General features: G+C 33.7%; 1 protein-coding gene across 2 annotated transcripts in view; it reads right to left on the bottom strand.

Annotated features, from left to right (window-relative positions):
* COL21A1 (collagen type XXI alpha 1 chain) overlaps positions 1 to 19,496 on the bottom strand; it is a 242,471-nt gene that overhangs the window by 47,083 nt on the left and 175,892 nt on the right. For both annotated transcript variants that reach the window (XM_077903578.1, XM_077903577.1), the window contains 4 exons: positions 5,742 to 5,795; positions 4,790 to 4,841; positions 3,455 to 3,510; positions 3,279 to 3,332 (listed from right to left, as the gene is read on the bottom strand). In XM_077903578.1, the coding sequence (XP_077759704.1) occupies positions 3,279 to 3,332; positions 3,455 to 3,510; positions 4,790 to 4,841; positions 5,742 to 5,795 (216 nt within the window). The remainder of the gene's footprint in view (positions 1 to 3,278; positions 3,333 to 3,454; positions 3,511 to 4,789; positions 4,842 to 5,741; positions 5,796 to 19,496) is intronic.

Here is a 19,496-nt window from a genome sequence, read left to right as displayed (position 1 = left end):
ACTTTTCATGATGAACACTGAGTAAAGATAGAATTGTTGAATCACTGTACTGTACACCTGAAACTAATGTAACACTGTATGATAACTACACTGGAATTAAAAATTTGAACATAACAAAATAAATAATTTTAAAAGGACAAGAATATTGCAGTGTTATACATAAAATATGCAAACAAACTGAAAATGAAATGAAATTAACTAATTTCTTGAAAGGTACAAATTACCAAAACTTACTCAAGAAGAGAAACTTAAAAAGCCCAATATTTAGTAAAGGGATTTCATCAGTAATTAGAATCTTCTTTACACTTACAAAGCTCAAATCCAGATGATTTCATTGGGAAATTCTACCAAACAAGGAAACGATGATACCATTTCTACACAAACTCTTTCAGAAAGAAAAGCTAGTATTATCCTGATACCAAAGCCATACAAAAAAATCACAAGAAAACTACTGACCACTATCTCATGAAGACAGACATAAAAGTCCATAATAAAGTATTTCCTAATTGAATCCAGTAGTATATAATAATATAAAATAGCCAATTGGCATTTATCCCACTAATGCAAGATTAGTGTAACAAACAAAAATCAATGTTATACATATTAATGAAAAAAGGGAGAAAAATAATACAAATCAATAAATGCAGAAAAATGTTTTTGACAAAATTCAACACCTAATCATAACTAAAGAGAAAAACTCTTAAAAGACTACAAATAAAAAGGAACTTCCTCAAGCTGGTGAAGGGTTTCTACATAAAACCAACCACTAACAGTTACTGGTAAAAGACTACCTAATGAAAAAAAAAAAAAAAAAGACTACCTAACATCAGAAAAAGGCAAAAATGTCCACGCTCAGTCCTTCAATACTGTATTGGAGGGCCTGTAGAGTGAAATAAAATTACTAAAATAATTTTAAGTCATATAGATTAGAAGAAGAAAACTATTATATTAGAAATTATTATAAAACTAAACTTATTATTATAAAACTAAACTAAATTATCTAAAACTATTATATTAGAAAACTAAATATTCTAAACAATATTATCATTTATCTATGTAAAAAAAATCTAAGGAATTTACAAAATAAGTTGCAGGAATCAATGAGTTTAGCAATATATTGTAAGATATATGATCAACATACCCAACTAATTCTATTTTCATATGCTGGCAACAAAAAATAAATAAATCTTGAAAAATCTATTCACAAGAGTATTTTAAAAATAAAATATTGGGGTGCAAATTTAAAAGATACTTAAGATCTGTACACTGAAAACTACAAAACATTGCTGACATAAATTAAAGAAAAATTATAATTGTAATGACATACCAGTCATGGATTGGAAGACTTACTGTTACAACCATAACTCTCCTCAAATAAGTGTAAAGATATGTATATACTGTCTCCTAAGAGAGCCTTGCTGCCCCATCTTGAGTAGGAGCTGGACTTGGTAACCCAATTCCAAAAAATGAATGTGGAAGGGAAAAAGCAGTATCTTCATAGTGAAGAAACATGACAAATACTACCATAGCCAAATGATCAAAGTTAATATAATCAATGACTAATCATGTGGATAACAATACCCCCTCATATGAAATGGGCACTTAACCTTTGTGTTATCCTTCTCTCCCCACCAAAACAAAATAAAACAAAAACAAAACCTGTAATTCCAGCCTAACATGAGGAAAACATCTGAAATACCCACATTGAGTAACATTGTACAAAATACCTAACCAAAGCTCTTCAAAACTGTCAAAGTCATGAAAAACACAAAACTGAAATTATCATAGATTGGAAGAGACTAAAGAGGCATAACAAAATAATGCTTTATGGTATATCCTCAATTAGATCATGCAACAGACATTAGTGAAAAACTAATAAAATTCAAATAAACTATGGAGTTCAATTTACAGCAATGTGTTGATACTGATTTCTTGGTTTTAACAAATGTGCCATAGTAATGTAAGGTGTTAACATCAGGAGAAAATGGGTAAACTATGTACAGGAACTCTGTGTACTCTATCTGCAACTTTCCTGTAAATCTAAAATTATTTCAAACAAAAAAGTATACTTCATAGAACTCAGAAGACTTTTCTGTAAAATTTTTCAGGCTGACACTTCGGCTTATGTGGAATTTACATACACCTAGTATATTCATTACAATTTTAAAAAGAAAAACAAATTTAGATACCTACACTGTCAGATTTCAAGACTCTAAAGCTATGATAATCAAGACAGCGTGTTGTTGACAAAAGAAGTACAGATTAGTGGAGAGTCCAAAAATAGTTTCACATGCATCAATCAAATCTTATTTGGCAAAAATGCTCATGTAATCCAATGGGAAATGATAGTCTTTTTAACAAATGATCCTGAAAGAAGTGGGTCTACTAATGAAAAAAAAAAAATCAATCTTGACTTTTTCCTCATGTTATACATAGAAATTAAAATCATCAAAATGAATCCTAGGCCTAAATTTAAAGGCTAAGATGATAAAATTTTAGAAAATATAATTTTCTAAGTGTTCAGAAAAATCCAATTCTTTTTCTTTTAGAAGAAAAGAGAAAATCTTGTAACTTTAGGTTAGGTAAATATTCTTAAATATGACACAAAAGGCATGAACCACAAAAAAACAAGAAATTGGACTTCATCCAGATTAAAAACTTTTCCCTATCCAAAGACACAACTAAGAAAGTGAAAAAACAATCCAAAGATGTCAAGGAAGTATTTTCAAACATATATCTGATAAAGGAGTTATATCCAAAATACATAAGGAAGTCTTACAGCTCATTAATAAGAAAATAAAACCCCAAATTTTAATAAATGGTCAAATGTTTATTGAATAGACATCTCACAAAATAAGATCAGACCAACGGGCCAACCAGCCCATAAAAAGATTGCCAGTCATAATGGAAATGTCAACTAAAACTCCACATTCAGAATGGGCAAGTCCACAGATAGAAAGTAGCCAGAATTGATGTTTCAAAAAGATCTAAAATATAGACAAATCCTTAGTTAACTAGACTAAGAAAAAAGAGAGAAGACATTAAAATTGATGCCACAGAAATAAAAAAGATCACATGGGGCTGTTATGAATAACTATATGCCAACAACAGTAAAACAACAGTAAATAAAACATTTTATATTTATTTATTAATTTATTATTAATTTTATTTATTATTTTATACCAATGTCATAATTTTTAAAAATGTCAAAGATCAGCACATTTTTTCCAACATTCACTCACAAGTACAGAAATCTTTCGGTTTTTTTATGTAAATACCTTATAACCAGGGCTACCCATTAATCCATCCTTGCCATGTCTTCCTGGTTCTCCCTAAAAAATAAATACATGAATTTTAATACATTTTTGCACTAATTTTTCTTTCTAAAGGAAGACAGTATAAGGCAATTTTTATTTAAAGTAAAATACTCAAGAACTTTTTCTATCGAACTTACAGCACGTCCAGGGAGGCCAGGAAAACCAGAATTCCCCTTTTCACCTTTTGCACCCTGTATTAAAAACACACACTTAGAAACCAAAAATTTTATGTTTAATTTTTGTTTTTATTACTCAGAGAAGCTTCATTTTTTGTTTGTTTAGCTGACTTTGTGCTTATGCATTCAACACTTCGCACAATGATTTTCTGCTCTTCAATAAAGAAAGCATGTTTGACCTTGGCCTGGCCACATGTAGCACATATGGAACCACCATAGCCCTGCTGACATGTTTTTTCATTTTAGGCAAATTCCTAAGACTTTAGGTCTCACAGCACAAATTCTTTGAAGTTGGCTTGGGCATACATATGCGGATCTTGGTGGTTTCTCAACTTTCTTTGTATAAAGGTAAACAACTCTTTTACCAAGAGTTCTGGACAGCCTAGTTTTGCTTGAGACTGTACTGTAGGTTAGCCTGGGATGGTAGCTGAACTATTCGGAATGCCTCTAGACACCATTTCCCCAGAGGAGGAACAACAGGATTCAAAAAATCCAATACAGGAAAAATGAGAGAGGAAGGCAAACCATGAGAGACTCCTGACTCTGGGAAACAAAGGGCTGCAGAAGGGAAGGTGGGTGGGGGAATGGAGTAACTGGGTGACTGGCATTAAGGAGGGCACCTGATATGATGAGCACTGGGTATTATGCTATATGTTGGCAAATTAATTTAAATTTTTAAAAAATTTTAAAAATAAAAACAAAAATTCCAACTCAAACTTAAGTTAAAAGTAAGTTAACCTCTTTATGTAATGACAGAATTCATAAACTACAGCTTGTGTTAGCTCTACAACTTCTGGCAAAGCATTATTTTACCAGGCCAGTGGACACAACAACATTAAAAATATTGGTGAATTAAAATATATATATATTAGTGAATGCAGGATTATTACAAGCATCTAAACATAGAAACCACATCTTGGCAAAATTAAAAACCAGTGAGTATTTTAAATATAATATACAGAAAATATAATATTCTTTTAATGTGAAGAAATCAGAAGCCCCTAACAGTGATTCTCCATGGACATGCTGTTAAGCAGCTACCATTTACTTCCTCCTAAGGAATCTCTCTCCATAAATTCTTTAAAAACTCAGAATGATCAATAACACAACATAGTCTTATAAAATACCATATACCAGGTATTTTTCTATTTTTTCATTATTTCCAATAAATTTCCTGAGAAAGGTGAACAAAGCTAATTGCTATAATGGTGAGCTGAGACAGGAATATAAGTTTTCTACTTCCATGACATTCCAAAGTTCATTACAGATTCTTTATGTTATAATCCATACTTTCCTTTTTGCCATAAAATCCAGTTGATCCTTTATCTCCTTTGGGGCCCATTTCACCCTAAAAAATAAAATATAAATACTGAATTTTATTTTTATTTAAGTTTTTAATTTTAATTCCAATATTTGTTATGTCTCTCTTTATGTGATTTAACCAGGGGATTTTTTTGTGTGTACTTGAAGAAAATGTGTATTCTATTATTTGTTCTATATATATCTTTTCAAATGATGTATTCTGAAGTATGCTTCAAGTAAAAAATGTTCTTGCTTTAAAAAAAAAGTAACTTTAAGGGTACTCGTTTAAAATAAAGCATATCAGAGGAGAGGTGGAGGGTGGGAAAATAGGTGAAGGGGATTAAGAGTAATTAAGAGTAAACTTATGAAGAATACTGAATAATAAGGTATACAGTTGTTGGATCACTCATCACACACATGAAAGTAAGATAACACTGTATGTTTACTAACTGGAATTAAAATACTGAATTTTAGAGAAATATGAAAATGTCTCTTAAAGGATAAAGAAAAAAACATCAATTATAAACAAGGTTTAATATGCCAACATAAAATAAAATAGAAATAAAATAATTTAAGTTTTGTTTACAAAAGCCCTATTTTTGAGGCTTTCTGAAGAAAAACAAGGAAAAATAAGGATGGTTGGTACCATAACAGGGCCTGAAGTACAGGGCTTATAGTTTTTTTTTTTTTTTAGGGCTTATAGTTAAAAGAATTTCCATATATTAAAACTTACTCATCAATGTCTAAATACCATAAACTTTGTGACCAGAAATTTTAAAGAAAATTTGTAAAGAGCTTTATGTAAACTATGATAGTAATCCAATCATTTACTTTAATACACCTTATATTTGAGCATTTATCCGTAACACATTTGTAACATAAAATACTTTTAATTTGAAATAAAATGCAATATTGTAGAATATGAGAAGACTAGATTTTTTTCAACCTTTAATCCTGGGATTCCATGAAGCCCTGGAAAACCAGGAAGTCCACGGTCACCCTGAAAATAAAACTAAAATTAATCAAAGGAAATACATTTCAGCCTAAAAAATATCATATACACAACTTCACCCTTGTCAAAATCCACTGGAAAAAAATCTTTGAACAGTTAAACACGTATCTACATCAAAACCCTATCTCTATGAAAAATCAATCCTCATTTATCAGAGTTTCCTTTATAATTAGAAAAGGAAAGTATTTTGAGACTTAGGCGAACTTGTTCCAGTTCTGTGAAAAATGCTGTTGTTTTATATAACATATATATTTTGTGGGAGTGTGAACGGGGGGGAGGGGCTAAAGGAGGTCTGGGAGAGAGAGACAGAGACAGAGACAGAGAGAGAAAGAATCTTAAGCAGGCTCTATGATCAGCCCAATGCAGGGCTCCATCTCATGAGCCTGATCTGAGCCAAAATCAATATTAGTTACTTAACCAGTTGAGACACCCAGGCATCCCAAATGGTGTTGGTATTCTTATAGGGATTGCACTAAATCTGTAGACTGTTTCAGGTAGTGCGGACATCTTAATTCTTCTAATCCCTGGGTATAAATATCTTTCCATTCTGTCATTTTAAATTTCTTTCATTAGTGTTTTAGTTTTCAGAATAAAGGTCTTTTACCTCCTTGGTTAAATCAAAAAACATGGAGACAAATGAAAATGAAAACACAATGATCCAAAATTTTGGAGATGCAGCAAAAACAAAAACAAAAACAAAAAACTGTTAGTAGTACATGAACACCGTGAAGTTGAAGGATACAAAATTAATACCCAGAAATGAGTAGCATTTCTATGCACTAATAATGAAACAGCAGAAAGAAAAAAAATAAGGAAAGAATCACGTTCACAACTGCATCAAAAAAGAATGAAATACCTAGGGATAAACTTAATCAAGGAAGTAAAAAAAACCTATACTTTGAAAACTTAAATTCAATGTAATCCCTATCACAGCACCATCAGTATTTTTTTCAGAACTGGAACAAATAATGCTAAAATTTGTATGGAACCACAAAAGATCTCAAGTAGTCAAAGGAATCTTGAGAAAGAAGAAAAAAGCTGGAGGTATCATACTTCCAGACTTCAAGATACAAAGCTATAGTAATCGAAACTGTATGGTATTTCACAAAGATAAACACAAAGATCAATAAAATAAAATAGAAAGCCCAGAAATAAACCCATGCTTATATGCTCAATTAATCTATAACAGAAAACAAGGACATACAATGGGGAAAAGACAGTTTCTTCAATAAATGGTGCTGGAGAAACTGGACAACTATATGCAAAAAAATGAAACAAACACTTCCTAATACCACACACAAAAATAAGCTCAAGGGGATTAAAGACCTAACTGAGACCTGAAGCCAGAAAAATTCTAGAAGGGAGCACAAGCAAAAATTCTCTGACACTGGCTGTCAAAACATTTTTCTGGATATGTCTGCTAAAGCAAAGGAAACAAAAGCAAAAACAAATTCTTGGGACTGCATACAAATAAAAAGGTTTTGAACAGCAAAGGAATTATCAATAAAACAAAAAGGCAACCTACTGAAGGGGAGAAGATATTTGCAAATGATATATCCAATAAAAGGTTAATATTTTTAAAATATGAAGAACTTATACAACCCAATATTTAAAAATATGATTTTAAAATGAGTAGAGGATGTGAACATACATTTTTCCAAAGACATACTGATAGCCAACATACAATGAAAAGATGCTCAACATCACTCATCATCAGGGAAATTCAAATCAAAACCACAATGAGGTATCACCTCACGCCTGTCAAAATGGCTAAAATCAAAAAGATAAGAAATAACAAGTATTGGCAAGGATATGAAGAAAAAGGAAACTGGTACAGCCACCAGGAAAAACACTATTGGGTTTCCTCAAAAAATTAAAAATAGAAATATCATATGTTCCAAAATTCCATTACTAGGTATTTGCACAAAGAAAATAAAAATGTTAATTTAAAAAGATATATGAACCCCTACATTTACTGCAGCATTATTTATAATAGCCAAGATAGGGAAACACCCCAAATGTCCATTAATTGATGAACAGATAAAAGAAAATGTGATATGTATACATGTATATATATGATGGAATATTATGCAGCCATAAAAAGAGTATCTTGCCATTACAATAATACAGATAGACCTAGATAGCATTATACTAACTGAAATAAGTCAGACTGAGAAAAACAAATGCCATATGATTTCATTCTTATGTGGAATCTAAAAACAAAACAAATAAACCAAAAGGAGAAGCAGACTTATAAATTACAGAGAAAAAACTGAATGCTGCCAGAAAGAAGAGGAGTGGAAGGATGATCAAAGTGGGTGAAGGGCAGTAGGAGATACAAGCTTCCAGTTATGGAATGAATAAGTCAAAGGTATAAAAGGCACAGCATAGGGAATATAATCAATGATATTGTAGTAACACTATATGGTGACAGATGGGAGCTACACTTGTGGTGACATATAACATAATGTATAGAGACACTAAGTCACTATATTGTACACCTGAAGTTAAAGTAGCATTATGTCAGCTACACTTAAGAAAAATTTTAAACTTAAATCCCTTTTATTTTTTTAAAGATTTATTTATTTATTTATTCATGAGCGACAGAAGAGGCAGAGACATAGACAGAAAAGCGGGCTCCTCCCACGAGCCTGATATGGGACTCAATTCCCCAGACCTGGGATCATGCCCTGAGCCAAAGGCAGATGCTCAACCACAGAGCCACCCAGGCATCCCACACTTAAATCTTAATTTTTAAAAAAATTATTCACATAAAGAGTGACATAGTTCTTGAAGGGATAAAATTCTCCAAAAGCAGCTTTTTTCATTTTAAGCTTCCATATCTCTATCAGCTCAAATCACCAGACCACACGGTTACACTGCTACTGCATTTTCAGTTTCCAGCATTGCCTACTGACCTCCGACTATGAAAGAGGAGGATCAACTTCTGAAACCACCTAACAACCCTCTCGCCATCTCCACCTCTAGGAAGCACAAATCCCCTTAGCTTTCTATCACAACTTTGATCATCGTTTCTGATATTAAGATTCACAACTAAGCCATAAATATGCCGATTGCTTGCCTCTTCTTGCCCTACAGTTAAAAATTGCCTGTTTTGGTACAGGGCAGGGGGCTGGCTACTTAGTTTCCTAATTAACTTATTACAGAATTGAACTGCAATCTCCAATTGTCAAAACCATTTTAAAATATACTCGTATACATTGAAACTTTGATATCCTTTGTCTTTTCTAGAGCCTTCTCACTTATTTCAGTATATATTTGTTCTCTTCTTTATCTGTGTTTATTCCCTTGTTAGGGGAATATATCATCCCATAGTTTCCTGAAGAAGAATTCATGAGAGACAAATTTCTGAAAATATCTTTATTCTATTCACTTACATAATTAATAATTCACATATAGAGATATAATAGTTTAGAATTTTTTTTTTCTTTCAGAACTTTGAACACTCTGCTCCATTCCCTTCTTGACTTCAGTGTCACTAGTGAGGTGTTTGAAGCCTTTTTGATTCTGATCATTTGTATATGACATATATTTCTTGGTAGTTGTAGGGTTTGTCCCTCTCAGAAAGCTTGTAGGAACTTCTGTTTGCTTATAGAGTCTTACAATGTAAAATTGTACAATAGGCATGGATATGGTCTATAATCATCCATTATGCTAAGCGCTATGGGAGACTTTTCATCTATAATGACCCCATGCTTACTCATGTGCTCTGAGACCACACATCCAAACTCCATCCACATTTCACATAATCAACTTTCCCTTGGCTACATCTAAGCATACTGTATTAGAAGGCACCTAGCAGGACAGAGACAGGAAATAGGCCTGCAGATCCTGGGAATGGAACTGGGGTGTTATATGAAAGGAATGTCAGGATCCAGGATCTGGAATGTGTTCTAAAAGGGAGTCATGTGTTACAAGAGTGCCTCTACACTGGCCCTGAAGACCCATCACTTCCTACCAAGGAACACAGCTGAAGCAGGATCTATCAGGGGTGCTCCCTCCCTAAGGGCACTAATGACAGTTTTTCAAATCTTTTTCTTAGGTCTTTTATCAGTTCTTCTAAGATTTTTTGCTGATCTTTAATTTTCCTAAGATATTCTCTAGTTCCTAATGGTCAGTTTACATGTAAATTGATGATAATCTCTCAGTGAGTACTGTCCATTGACTGAGAATTTCCATCTATGGTGTAGTTGGGACATTTAACTAAACAGCTCTATCGGTGGATTCCCCACAGAAGAATCTTTGCCAACTCCACCTTTTCTTTCCAGTATAGAGATCTTCAGTTTTGTTTCCAGATAATAAATTTATATATCCTGCCAGGGTAGAAGAAGGGAGATTCACTTAACTATACAGAGGTTAGGAAAGGAAAGCAGGATCTCCCTGTTCTTAAAGGAATATTCATGCTTCCATTTTTATCTCTACTTTCAATTCACCTCCATTTTCAGAAATACTTTGTATTATCATTTCCTAAGCTTTTGGGGTATCTGCATGCATGCATACATGTGCACACACACACACACACACACACACACACGCACAAAAGTGATTTTCTCTCACATGACTATTACTTTTTAATCTTAAGATTGAGCTTCCTTGGGTCTTTTCAGATTCCAAAAATGTAGAGCATCTTCTTTTTTCTGTGTGTCATATTAGGTTTTATTACCATAATTATTATTCCAAGGTTGTTGTTTTACGGGAGTTTAGATCTACCTGTATTATGTTTGGTTACTTTATCTATAAGTGTATCTTATATAAAAAGAATGCTAGGCTCATGGTTATAAACAAAAATCTATTCACCTTTTACTACCACAGAGAAGATTTTTATCTGGGCACACAGCTTCCTAAGTAGAGACTATATTTCCTAGGCTCTTTTGCAGTTAAGCATGGCCACTAACAAAGTTCTTGCTAGCAGAATGTGTAAAGGATATGGCCCACAACTTCCACAGAATTTATTAAAAGGGGAGTTACTGCTATGCTTCTCTTTCCCCTTTCCCATCAGATTAGAATGCAGGTCAGTGAATAATGATGTAGCCTAGTCTATGTAGAGGAGAACAACACTCTTAGGGAGACTAGACCAAGAAGAAGGAAAAACATGAGTCTTTGTAGAATATATAATCAACTGTCTACATGAGAAAAATCTTTCTCAATTACACCACTGTATTTTGGGGTTTGTTTCTGGTCTAAAGAGGAATAGTATTTTTTGGCTTGTAAAGGACGTCCTTCTTGTGAGTAATAGCTTTCCCTTGACTGTCTTAATTTTCCACTAAAGATTAAAAACAATCTGTGTATGAGAGAGAGAGAGTGAGAAAGAGAGGAAGACAGAAGATCCACTAAAAGCCCACACATTCTAGAGCTTATTAATCCTAAAATACAACAATTTAATCAAAGAATAAAAGAAAAAGCTAGGATTTAGGGGGAGACCAAGAGCACAACAAGAAAATTAGATAATATTCTGTCCCCTCCATGCAGACTCCTAATGGGAGAACCAAAACTACTTTCTGATTTTTTTTTTTCCTTTTTGCTTGGGGCAGGAAGGAGTGGTAACAATTTCTACACAGAGAAAAGATTAAATTAAGAAGTCTACCTGTGCTAACTCTTCAGAAGCTGCATTGAAGTAACCTGTTGATGGCCAGACTAGACTAAGATACACTCTTGATAAAATGGAATTTAGCTGGACAATAAATACTTGATAAAAATACAGAAGAAAGAGGACAAGCCAGGATTCACTATTCAGGCTGAACAAAGTCCCAACTAAGACTTCCGCTCTCTGACTACAAGTTATAGAAGACATAATCTTCATATTTTTATTTACCAGAGGTAACAAACAAATCTCAGATGAAGTGCAGAGACTAGGAGCATTCACCCACATTGAAAAATAAAAATAAAAATCTGTACAAAGTTACCGTCAGGTGCATAAGCAAGATTTTTAAATAGAATAAAAAGCCACAGCATACATGTTAACATAAAGCAGTTAAGCAGGGCAAGGCAAGGAGAGAAACAGAGGAGAGAAATTTAGTGAGCAAATTGTTGAGGAATATTGAAACAATATCTACAAAATACAGAATACAAGAAACTGTTACCCAAACATATTACAGTAAGCCTTTGAACAATGCAGGGATTGAGGGGCTGACCCCCATACAGTTGAAAATCCACATATAACTTCTGACTCTTCAAAAACTTAACTATAGTCTAATAGTCTACTGTTAATTAGAAAACAAAATGTTGGTATCCATAAATTGACCGGTATTGGCTGTTTACAAAAGGCACCGTAAAAGAAAGAAGCTCAGAAAAGAATCAGCTGACTTGCAAGAAGTAATTAAAAGAAATAGACCAAGTCCAAAAATACTGGAATTGGAAGATACAACTTGTTTCTTATCTCTAACAGGTAAATGATGAAACTGGAGAAGACCTTTAAAAGAATTTCAATTAAAGCAGTCTCTGGAAAGAAGCAAACCAAGGATGTAACCATAAAAATTATTCTTAAATCCTCTGAATCAATGAAGATGGGTCCAATAAATCCTTTCAAGGTGGACAGAATGGCTCAAGAAAAACAACTAGTGTAAAGGATGTCTGATAAATTTAAGTCACTTATCATTGATTCTTAGTAGTTAATAAATTAATGTGGAGGGCCATGATTAAAGGACTGTAGTTTCTGCCATTGGCTGAAATCAAAAGGCAAAGATACAAAATCACAAATATGCATCTGCTGTTGAAAGATTTGTACTATCAAGGAAGCCACAAACAAGAACTAAAAGAGACTAAGTTTGAAACTTAAAAGTCACCCAACATCACCACTATTTTTAATGTTTTTCTAGTCAGTCTTGACTAGCCAATAAATTTAGACAAAATAGAAAAATAAGAGGTTAAAAAGCTAGAAGGAAGCAAATTATTTTATGTATGATCATATATCTAATATACCAATATACCTAATACCCTAAATAACTGAATATGCAATTAATTCCTACTTTAAAAAGGTAATATATGGAGCACCTGGGTGGCTCAGTGGTTGAGTGTCTACTCTTGGCTTAGGTCATGATGTCGGGGTCCTGGGATCAAGTCCTGCATCAGGCTCCCCAGAGGGAGCCTGCTTCTCCCTCTGTCTATGTCTCTGCCTCCCTGTGTTTCTCATGTATAAATAAAAACTTTTTAAAAAATAAAAATACACAAGAAGTTTTTATATATAAAAAATAAGCAATATGAAAATATATTAAAGGTTCCATTTATAATAGGAACAAAGAAGATAAAAATGCCAAGATATAGTCTTCAATAATGTTGGAGACCAATATGAAAAAAATTTCAGGGTTATTTCACTGAGTTTCAAGACTAAAATAAAAAGGTGAATAAATCATAATCTTAAAAGAGAAAACTCAGTATTGAAGTTATGTCAATGATTCTATAATTAATATATAAATTCAAAGGAATCCTGGTTAAAATAAGAATAGGAATTTCTAAGAAATTGAAGAAAAGATACTGAGCTTATCTGGAAAAATAAGCACACAAGAATAGCCAGGAAAATTTTGATTATAAAGAATAATGAGGAAGTACTAGGCCTGCCAAGATTAAATCATATTATGAAGTGACAACAATTAAGAACAATTTGGTGTTGGAGAGAATGTAGACAGATAAATGGAACAGAATGGAAAGCCAAAAGCACAGACCCATATGAAAATGGAAATTTAGCAATAGTGAGCAGTTTTCAAATAAATGGAGAAAAAAGTGATATTCCATAAATATTGTTGTGGCAACTGGCTATCCATTTAGGAAAAAAGAGGGAAAAATATGAATGTTCACCTAACTATAAATACCAAAACTACAAAGATTAAAATATAAAATAACAAAAGTCTAAAGATAATAAGTTATCATCACAATGTTGGAATGTGGAATCCTTCTATATAGAAACAAACAACAGAAAAAAGGAAAAAAATCTACATATATATAAAAATTTTAATTTTATGTATGATTAAAATTCCAAAAGCCAAGTCAAATACACAATATAAACTGGGAAAAAATGTTTTCATACAATCTATGGAATTTCTATAAAAATCAATTTTCAGGGACACCTGTGGCTCAGAGGTTGGGCACCTGCCTTTGGCTCAGGGCATGATCCTGGAGTCCCGGGATCCAGTCCCGCATCGGGCTCCCTGTGAGGAGCCTGCTTTTTCCTCTGCCTATGTCTCTGCCTCTCTCTCTGTGTCTCTCATGAATAAATAAATCTTCAAAAAAATCAATTTTCAAAAAGACCAGCAGCCCAATACAAAGCAAAAAATATAAATATATATGATTAAAAAGCAAATGAAAGAGAATTAACAAAATGCCCAAAAATCATATGACCAGGTACTTTACCTTACTAAGAAATGCAAATCAAACCAATACCATTTTTAACTTGCACTAGTAAAAATTAGAAACTTTAATGAAACTCAGTGCTGATAAGAGTGTGAGGAAAGATATTTTTGCACAGTTGCTGGGTGAATACAAGCTTATTGAAAGTTACATAGGCAATTTGCATCACAGTTTAATTATGCATTGAACTATTTGGCCCTGTAATCAGTTCTAATTCCAGGAAATTTTCCTATGGATATACTCAGAAAAATTTACTGAGAAATACATACACACACAGTGCAAAGCATTAAGAACTACAGCATCCCTAATTTAAAGATTTCTTAAATTGGATAGGGACAGCCCATATAGTATATAGCTGTGATTAACCTGTTTACAGTTTCTATCATGAAGTCTCTGAATTTTCCACTTTCCTATACCGCTTAGAGAATTTTATTCAACTCTCTTTCTTGGCACTTAACAACTGACTTTCTTGACACTTTGTGTTATGTGCTTTATTAGATCCCAACCTCTTGGAGGAAAAACCCATTCTGATTCATTCCAATTTTTCTTTAGTAGATATGACCACCATTTATCAACATCCAGATTCTTGCCACTTGTAAGCATAAGGGAGAATCATACTTTCCTGACTCTTGGAGCTTGGTGTGGTTTTCAAAATTTGCTCTGGCTAATTAAAGATGAACAGAAGTAGAAGTAGTTTAAGAGCCACTCTGATTCTCCACACATCTGCTGCTATAAGTAATTATAATCTAGACAGTGAAACTCCTATCAGCCTAAGTCTCCATGTGAGGGAAAGAGGGACCCCTCACTGCTGCTAATAAATGTGTAGTCTGATGAGCAATAAACTTTTTTTTTAAGCCATTGGCATTTGGGATTTATTTGCTACTGCAGCATATACTACTCTATCCTCAGCTGGTTACTTACTTGTGATTAATGATAATTTGCTGAATATGCAAAATATTTTCATTTTCTAAAATACAGTAAATGCATTTGAGTCTTCCAAAATATTCCAACAGAACAAGTATTTTGAAGAGTCACACTCTTGGTTCCATCTGAGCTTACAAGAGATTAGAACCAAAGGGAATCCAAGATTTAGAGTGAGATGGTTCCATTTCCACAGGATGCCTCCAAAGCTTTCATGACTGATGAGCTTATCCATCCCATTATTTGGTCTAGAATCATAGTCTCTAAAGTAAGGTCAAGTTGGGACACCTGAGTGGATCAGTTTGTTAAGAGACTGACTCTTGGTTTCAGCTCAGGTCATGTTCTCACAGTCATGAGACTGAGCCCCAAGTTGGCCTCCCCACTAAGAAGGGAGTCTGCTTGAAATTCCCCTTCTCCCCCTCCCTTTGCCTCTGCCTGCAACTTACACATGTGCACACACACTCTCTCTCTCTCTCATTAAATCTTTTAAGAAAGAAAAGGGTCAACATTATATATGTGCACAGTAAGAGAATATGAAAACTATTAAAAACTCATTCTTTAAAAATTTCTCAGTGTATGCATGTTTTAAATGCATAAAATGTGTTGTTCAGTAGCACAGGCATATAATTCATACATAAATATGGGACTACATACCTAAAAGTCTTTTACTATAAGATTTTACAATTTAAATTCACCAAACACATCTTGATTGTTCTTTCTCCTCTCAAATAGCAACAAATGTTAAGTCTTTGAGGCTCAGGCAATAATGATTTACTGGGAATTTTTTAAATCTACTAAAACGTTTCCTCTCTTTAACACCAAGATGGGCAATCTCCTTGGGTTTGGAGATCATCGCTGAACTAGTCAGGCCTAGAAAATGCAGATTCCTGAGCTTCCATGATAAGGTTACTCCCATAGATTCTTAATGATCATAGAGAGAGTAACTGAAAGTGAAGATGAGAAACGGGGTTTAGAACCAGTGAAATATGAAGCACTCTGTAAAAATTCAATGAAAGTTTTAAGTTTCTCAGTGATGCCAAGAGAGAAAAAGAAAACAGGCCAGGAAAATGTATAACAGCCAACAAATGAGGCAGGACATGGAATAAATGATTCTTTATAATAAACTGAGATGCCGAATCCATCACTAAGCCTTAAAAGAATTTTAAAGATCAGAAAATGATTAAGACATTGTAAAAGTATTCGCAGAAGTAATAAACACTTGGGCACACATAGGTCAACACCCGATGTACAGAAGAGACACTTAACAATACCTGACTTCAGAGACTATATGTGACTATTTAGGCACATATAGTGCTGCTATGGAAAAAGAGCCTCTGGGAAAAGGGTATGGGAAAGAAGGAAAATGTGGCCACACCCCATCCATAAAAAGTAGAAAGTTCTGAAAATTTCTGGTTTTAACAATTCCGTAGTTTCTTCAGGTTCAGATGAAGCAAGACATTTCATTAGAAAATAGAATGTATATATATGTATGTATATATTTAATATTTTTATTTTATTAACTAACATATTAATATTTTTAAAGATTTATTTATTTGAGAGAGAGCATGTGTGTGCACAAGTATGTGCACAAGCCAGCATAAGGGGAGGGAGGGGCAGAGAGAGAGGATCCCAAGCAGACTCCACGCTGAGCATGAGCCTGACAAGGAGCTAGAAGCAGGGCTCTATCTCAAGACTCTGAGATCATGACCTGAGCTGAAATCAAGAGTCTGATGCTTCACTGACTGAGTCACCCAGGCACTCCTCAATATATTAATATTGATAGTCTTATCAATGATATGTATATTTACATATTCAACATATAAACTTATATTCATTTAAGTTTATATTTTATGATATTTTAATAAAGAGACTCTATTGAGGAAGGAAAAGAAGGGCATACAACTAAACCCTGGACCACTCTGACATTTAGAGAATAGAGAAGATAAGTAAATGGTGAATTCAGAGCCCAGCCAATAACATGTAACTTCATTAAGACTCCTGCCTTGTCCCCCTCAAACCCCAAGCACACCCATACCGGTGTTTGGGCCTTTCAGCTGTGGTGTTATCAAAAACTATACAGGTAGATTACCCTCCCTTTTTGAGAATGAAGAAAAAAGTAATCACTTTACTAAGTCAATTGTAACTATTTCTCCTCATGTCATTCTGGGCTTTAATTTTTTTAAACTTTTTTTTTTTATCTTCAAACACTGCAAGAAGTAAAACCACTAACATACTAAGTTTTAGCATATTCCCTAATAACCTTTTTAGCTTGGTCCTTTATTACTGTTCTCTCAACATATACACTGGAGTTCTCTAATTGTAACTCACTACATAAATCACTGTAATACCACTTAATTTTTTGACTTTGGAAGTAAAATTATGAAAGTAAGGGATTTATTTAAGCAAGGAAGCCTCATTCATCACACCTTACTCTTGTATGGATACTAAGGACAATGGGAAACTGAGGTCTGAAAGGGACAATTTAAATGTTAAATGATCTAATGAGGAAATTAAACAAAATGTATAATTTGCTCCATAATGAGACCTTAGATAATATTTAATATATTTTACTTCTTAACCCCAGAAAAACCAAGTGATGAATTTGTACGAAGTCTGGATAGGTTAAAAAAATAAATTACTGCCTCCATGTGTTCGAAATTGAATTTGCTATAAAAAAAAAGTTTCATGGGCAGCCACCTTCAGTCCAGGGCCTGATCCTGGAGACCTGGGATCAAGTCCCACGTCGGGCTCCCTGCATGGAGCCTGCTTCTCCCTCTGCCTGTGTCTCTGCCTCTCTCCCTCTCTCTGTGTCTCTCATGAATAAATAAATAAAATATTTAAAAAGAAAGTTTCATAATCAACTCAAAAACCCATAAATACATACCAGTTAATCAACAGAAACTACCCTGAGTTTTAACAAAATATATTTCTCTCAATGATTTAAATACGAGTTTCCTTAAAGTTGAAGAAATGTTTGAAGTACTTTTTCTTAAAATCCCAATAGCTTTAAAGCATATTATAGGGGATCCCTGGGTGGCGCAGCAGTTTGGCGCCTGCCTTTGGCCCAGGGCGCGATCCTGGAGACCCGGGATCAAATCCCACATCAGGCTCCCGGTGCGTGGAGCCTGCTTCTCCCTCTGCCTGTGTCTCTGCCTCTCTCTCTCTCTCTGTGACTATCATAAATAAATAAAAAATAAAAATAAATAAAAATAAAAAATAAAAAAAATAAAGCATATTATAAAATGAATTACCAGTTGAAGACCATTTGGTGAATAAGTGCTCCTTTTAATTCTGTAAATTCAGGGAGTGTGGGAAAGAACCCTGCAAAATCTATACACATTTTATTGCCTGATATGTAGGAACAAATGTTGAAGTCAGCAAGAAAGTGCATGTAGTTTTAATTATCTTAAGTGGAAACTCCTACAATGGGAGTTTTCAGAAGAAATCCACAAAATGGAAATGATTCTGGGAAAATATCCTAATGGGAGAACAGTGTCGTGTGGAACAATCTCTGAGAGGCCACTGTGTGATGCCTGGAAAAAATGTCCTGCACAGCCACAAGTCAAAGTCATCTCTGGGGTCTATTTTTCAACCTTCCCATTTCTGAAAATTAAGGAAATATATTCTAGAGGAAGAATTGAGGAGAAGTCTCTTATTCAATTATTACAAATCTAGATAAGGAATGTTCTAAAGACACATAGGATATGAGGAGGAAATTTAGATGGCACAGCACATGGTGATTTCAGGCTCACAGTCACTGTCAAATCAGACTTTATGCCAGACAACAGATTTCAGAAAACAAGCAACTCTGAAATTATTTCTGGACTGAAAACAGAGACCTTCACAGAAACATACATCTTATTTTATTGAGCAAAATGTATGACTTTGTAAATGCATTTCTATTTTGAAGAGAGTAAAATGTCCCCAAACAACAGGGCAGTTAAGGATGTGAGTCATCGAGTTATTGATATTCCTTTATTTTCAAATAGACACTTTACTCCAATTCTTTTTAAGATGAATAAAAACCCTCCATCTCTTTTTACATCTGGTCTCTAAAACCCACGTAAAAGGGGAAAATAAATTTATTCATTTATCCATTCATAGATACATTCATTCATATATGCATACTTTTATTAAATCCCTGCCATCCCAAAATCAGGCTGATTGTAAGAAAGTTAAAGAAACAGCACTGATTCTGTAGACTAGTATGTAGGTGAGGCGTCTGACACATGGTCTCCTCAGAACAAATATCTGAACAGATATCCTCATGCTCCCAGTGAAATCCCCAGTTCACCTGGCAGAGGGCAGGCAATCTCTCTCAATGTCCCCACAGCATGAAAATATAAGACCTCTGCCATTTCCTACAAGTATAGCATGCTCCCCATTACCTCTTAAGATTATCTCCAT

Source organism: Canis aureus, chromosome 7 (assembly GCF_053574225.1).
Source record: "Canis aureus isolate CA01 chromosome 7, VMU_Caureus_v.1.0, whole genome shotgun sequence".
NCBI classification, from domain to species: Eukaryota; Metazoa; Chordata; class Mammalia; order Carnivora; family Canidae; genus Canis; species Canis aureus.
Note: the sequence above shows the minus strand (reverse complement) of the source record. Positions and strands in the feature narration are given on the sequence as shown.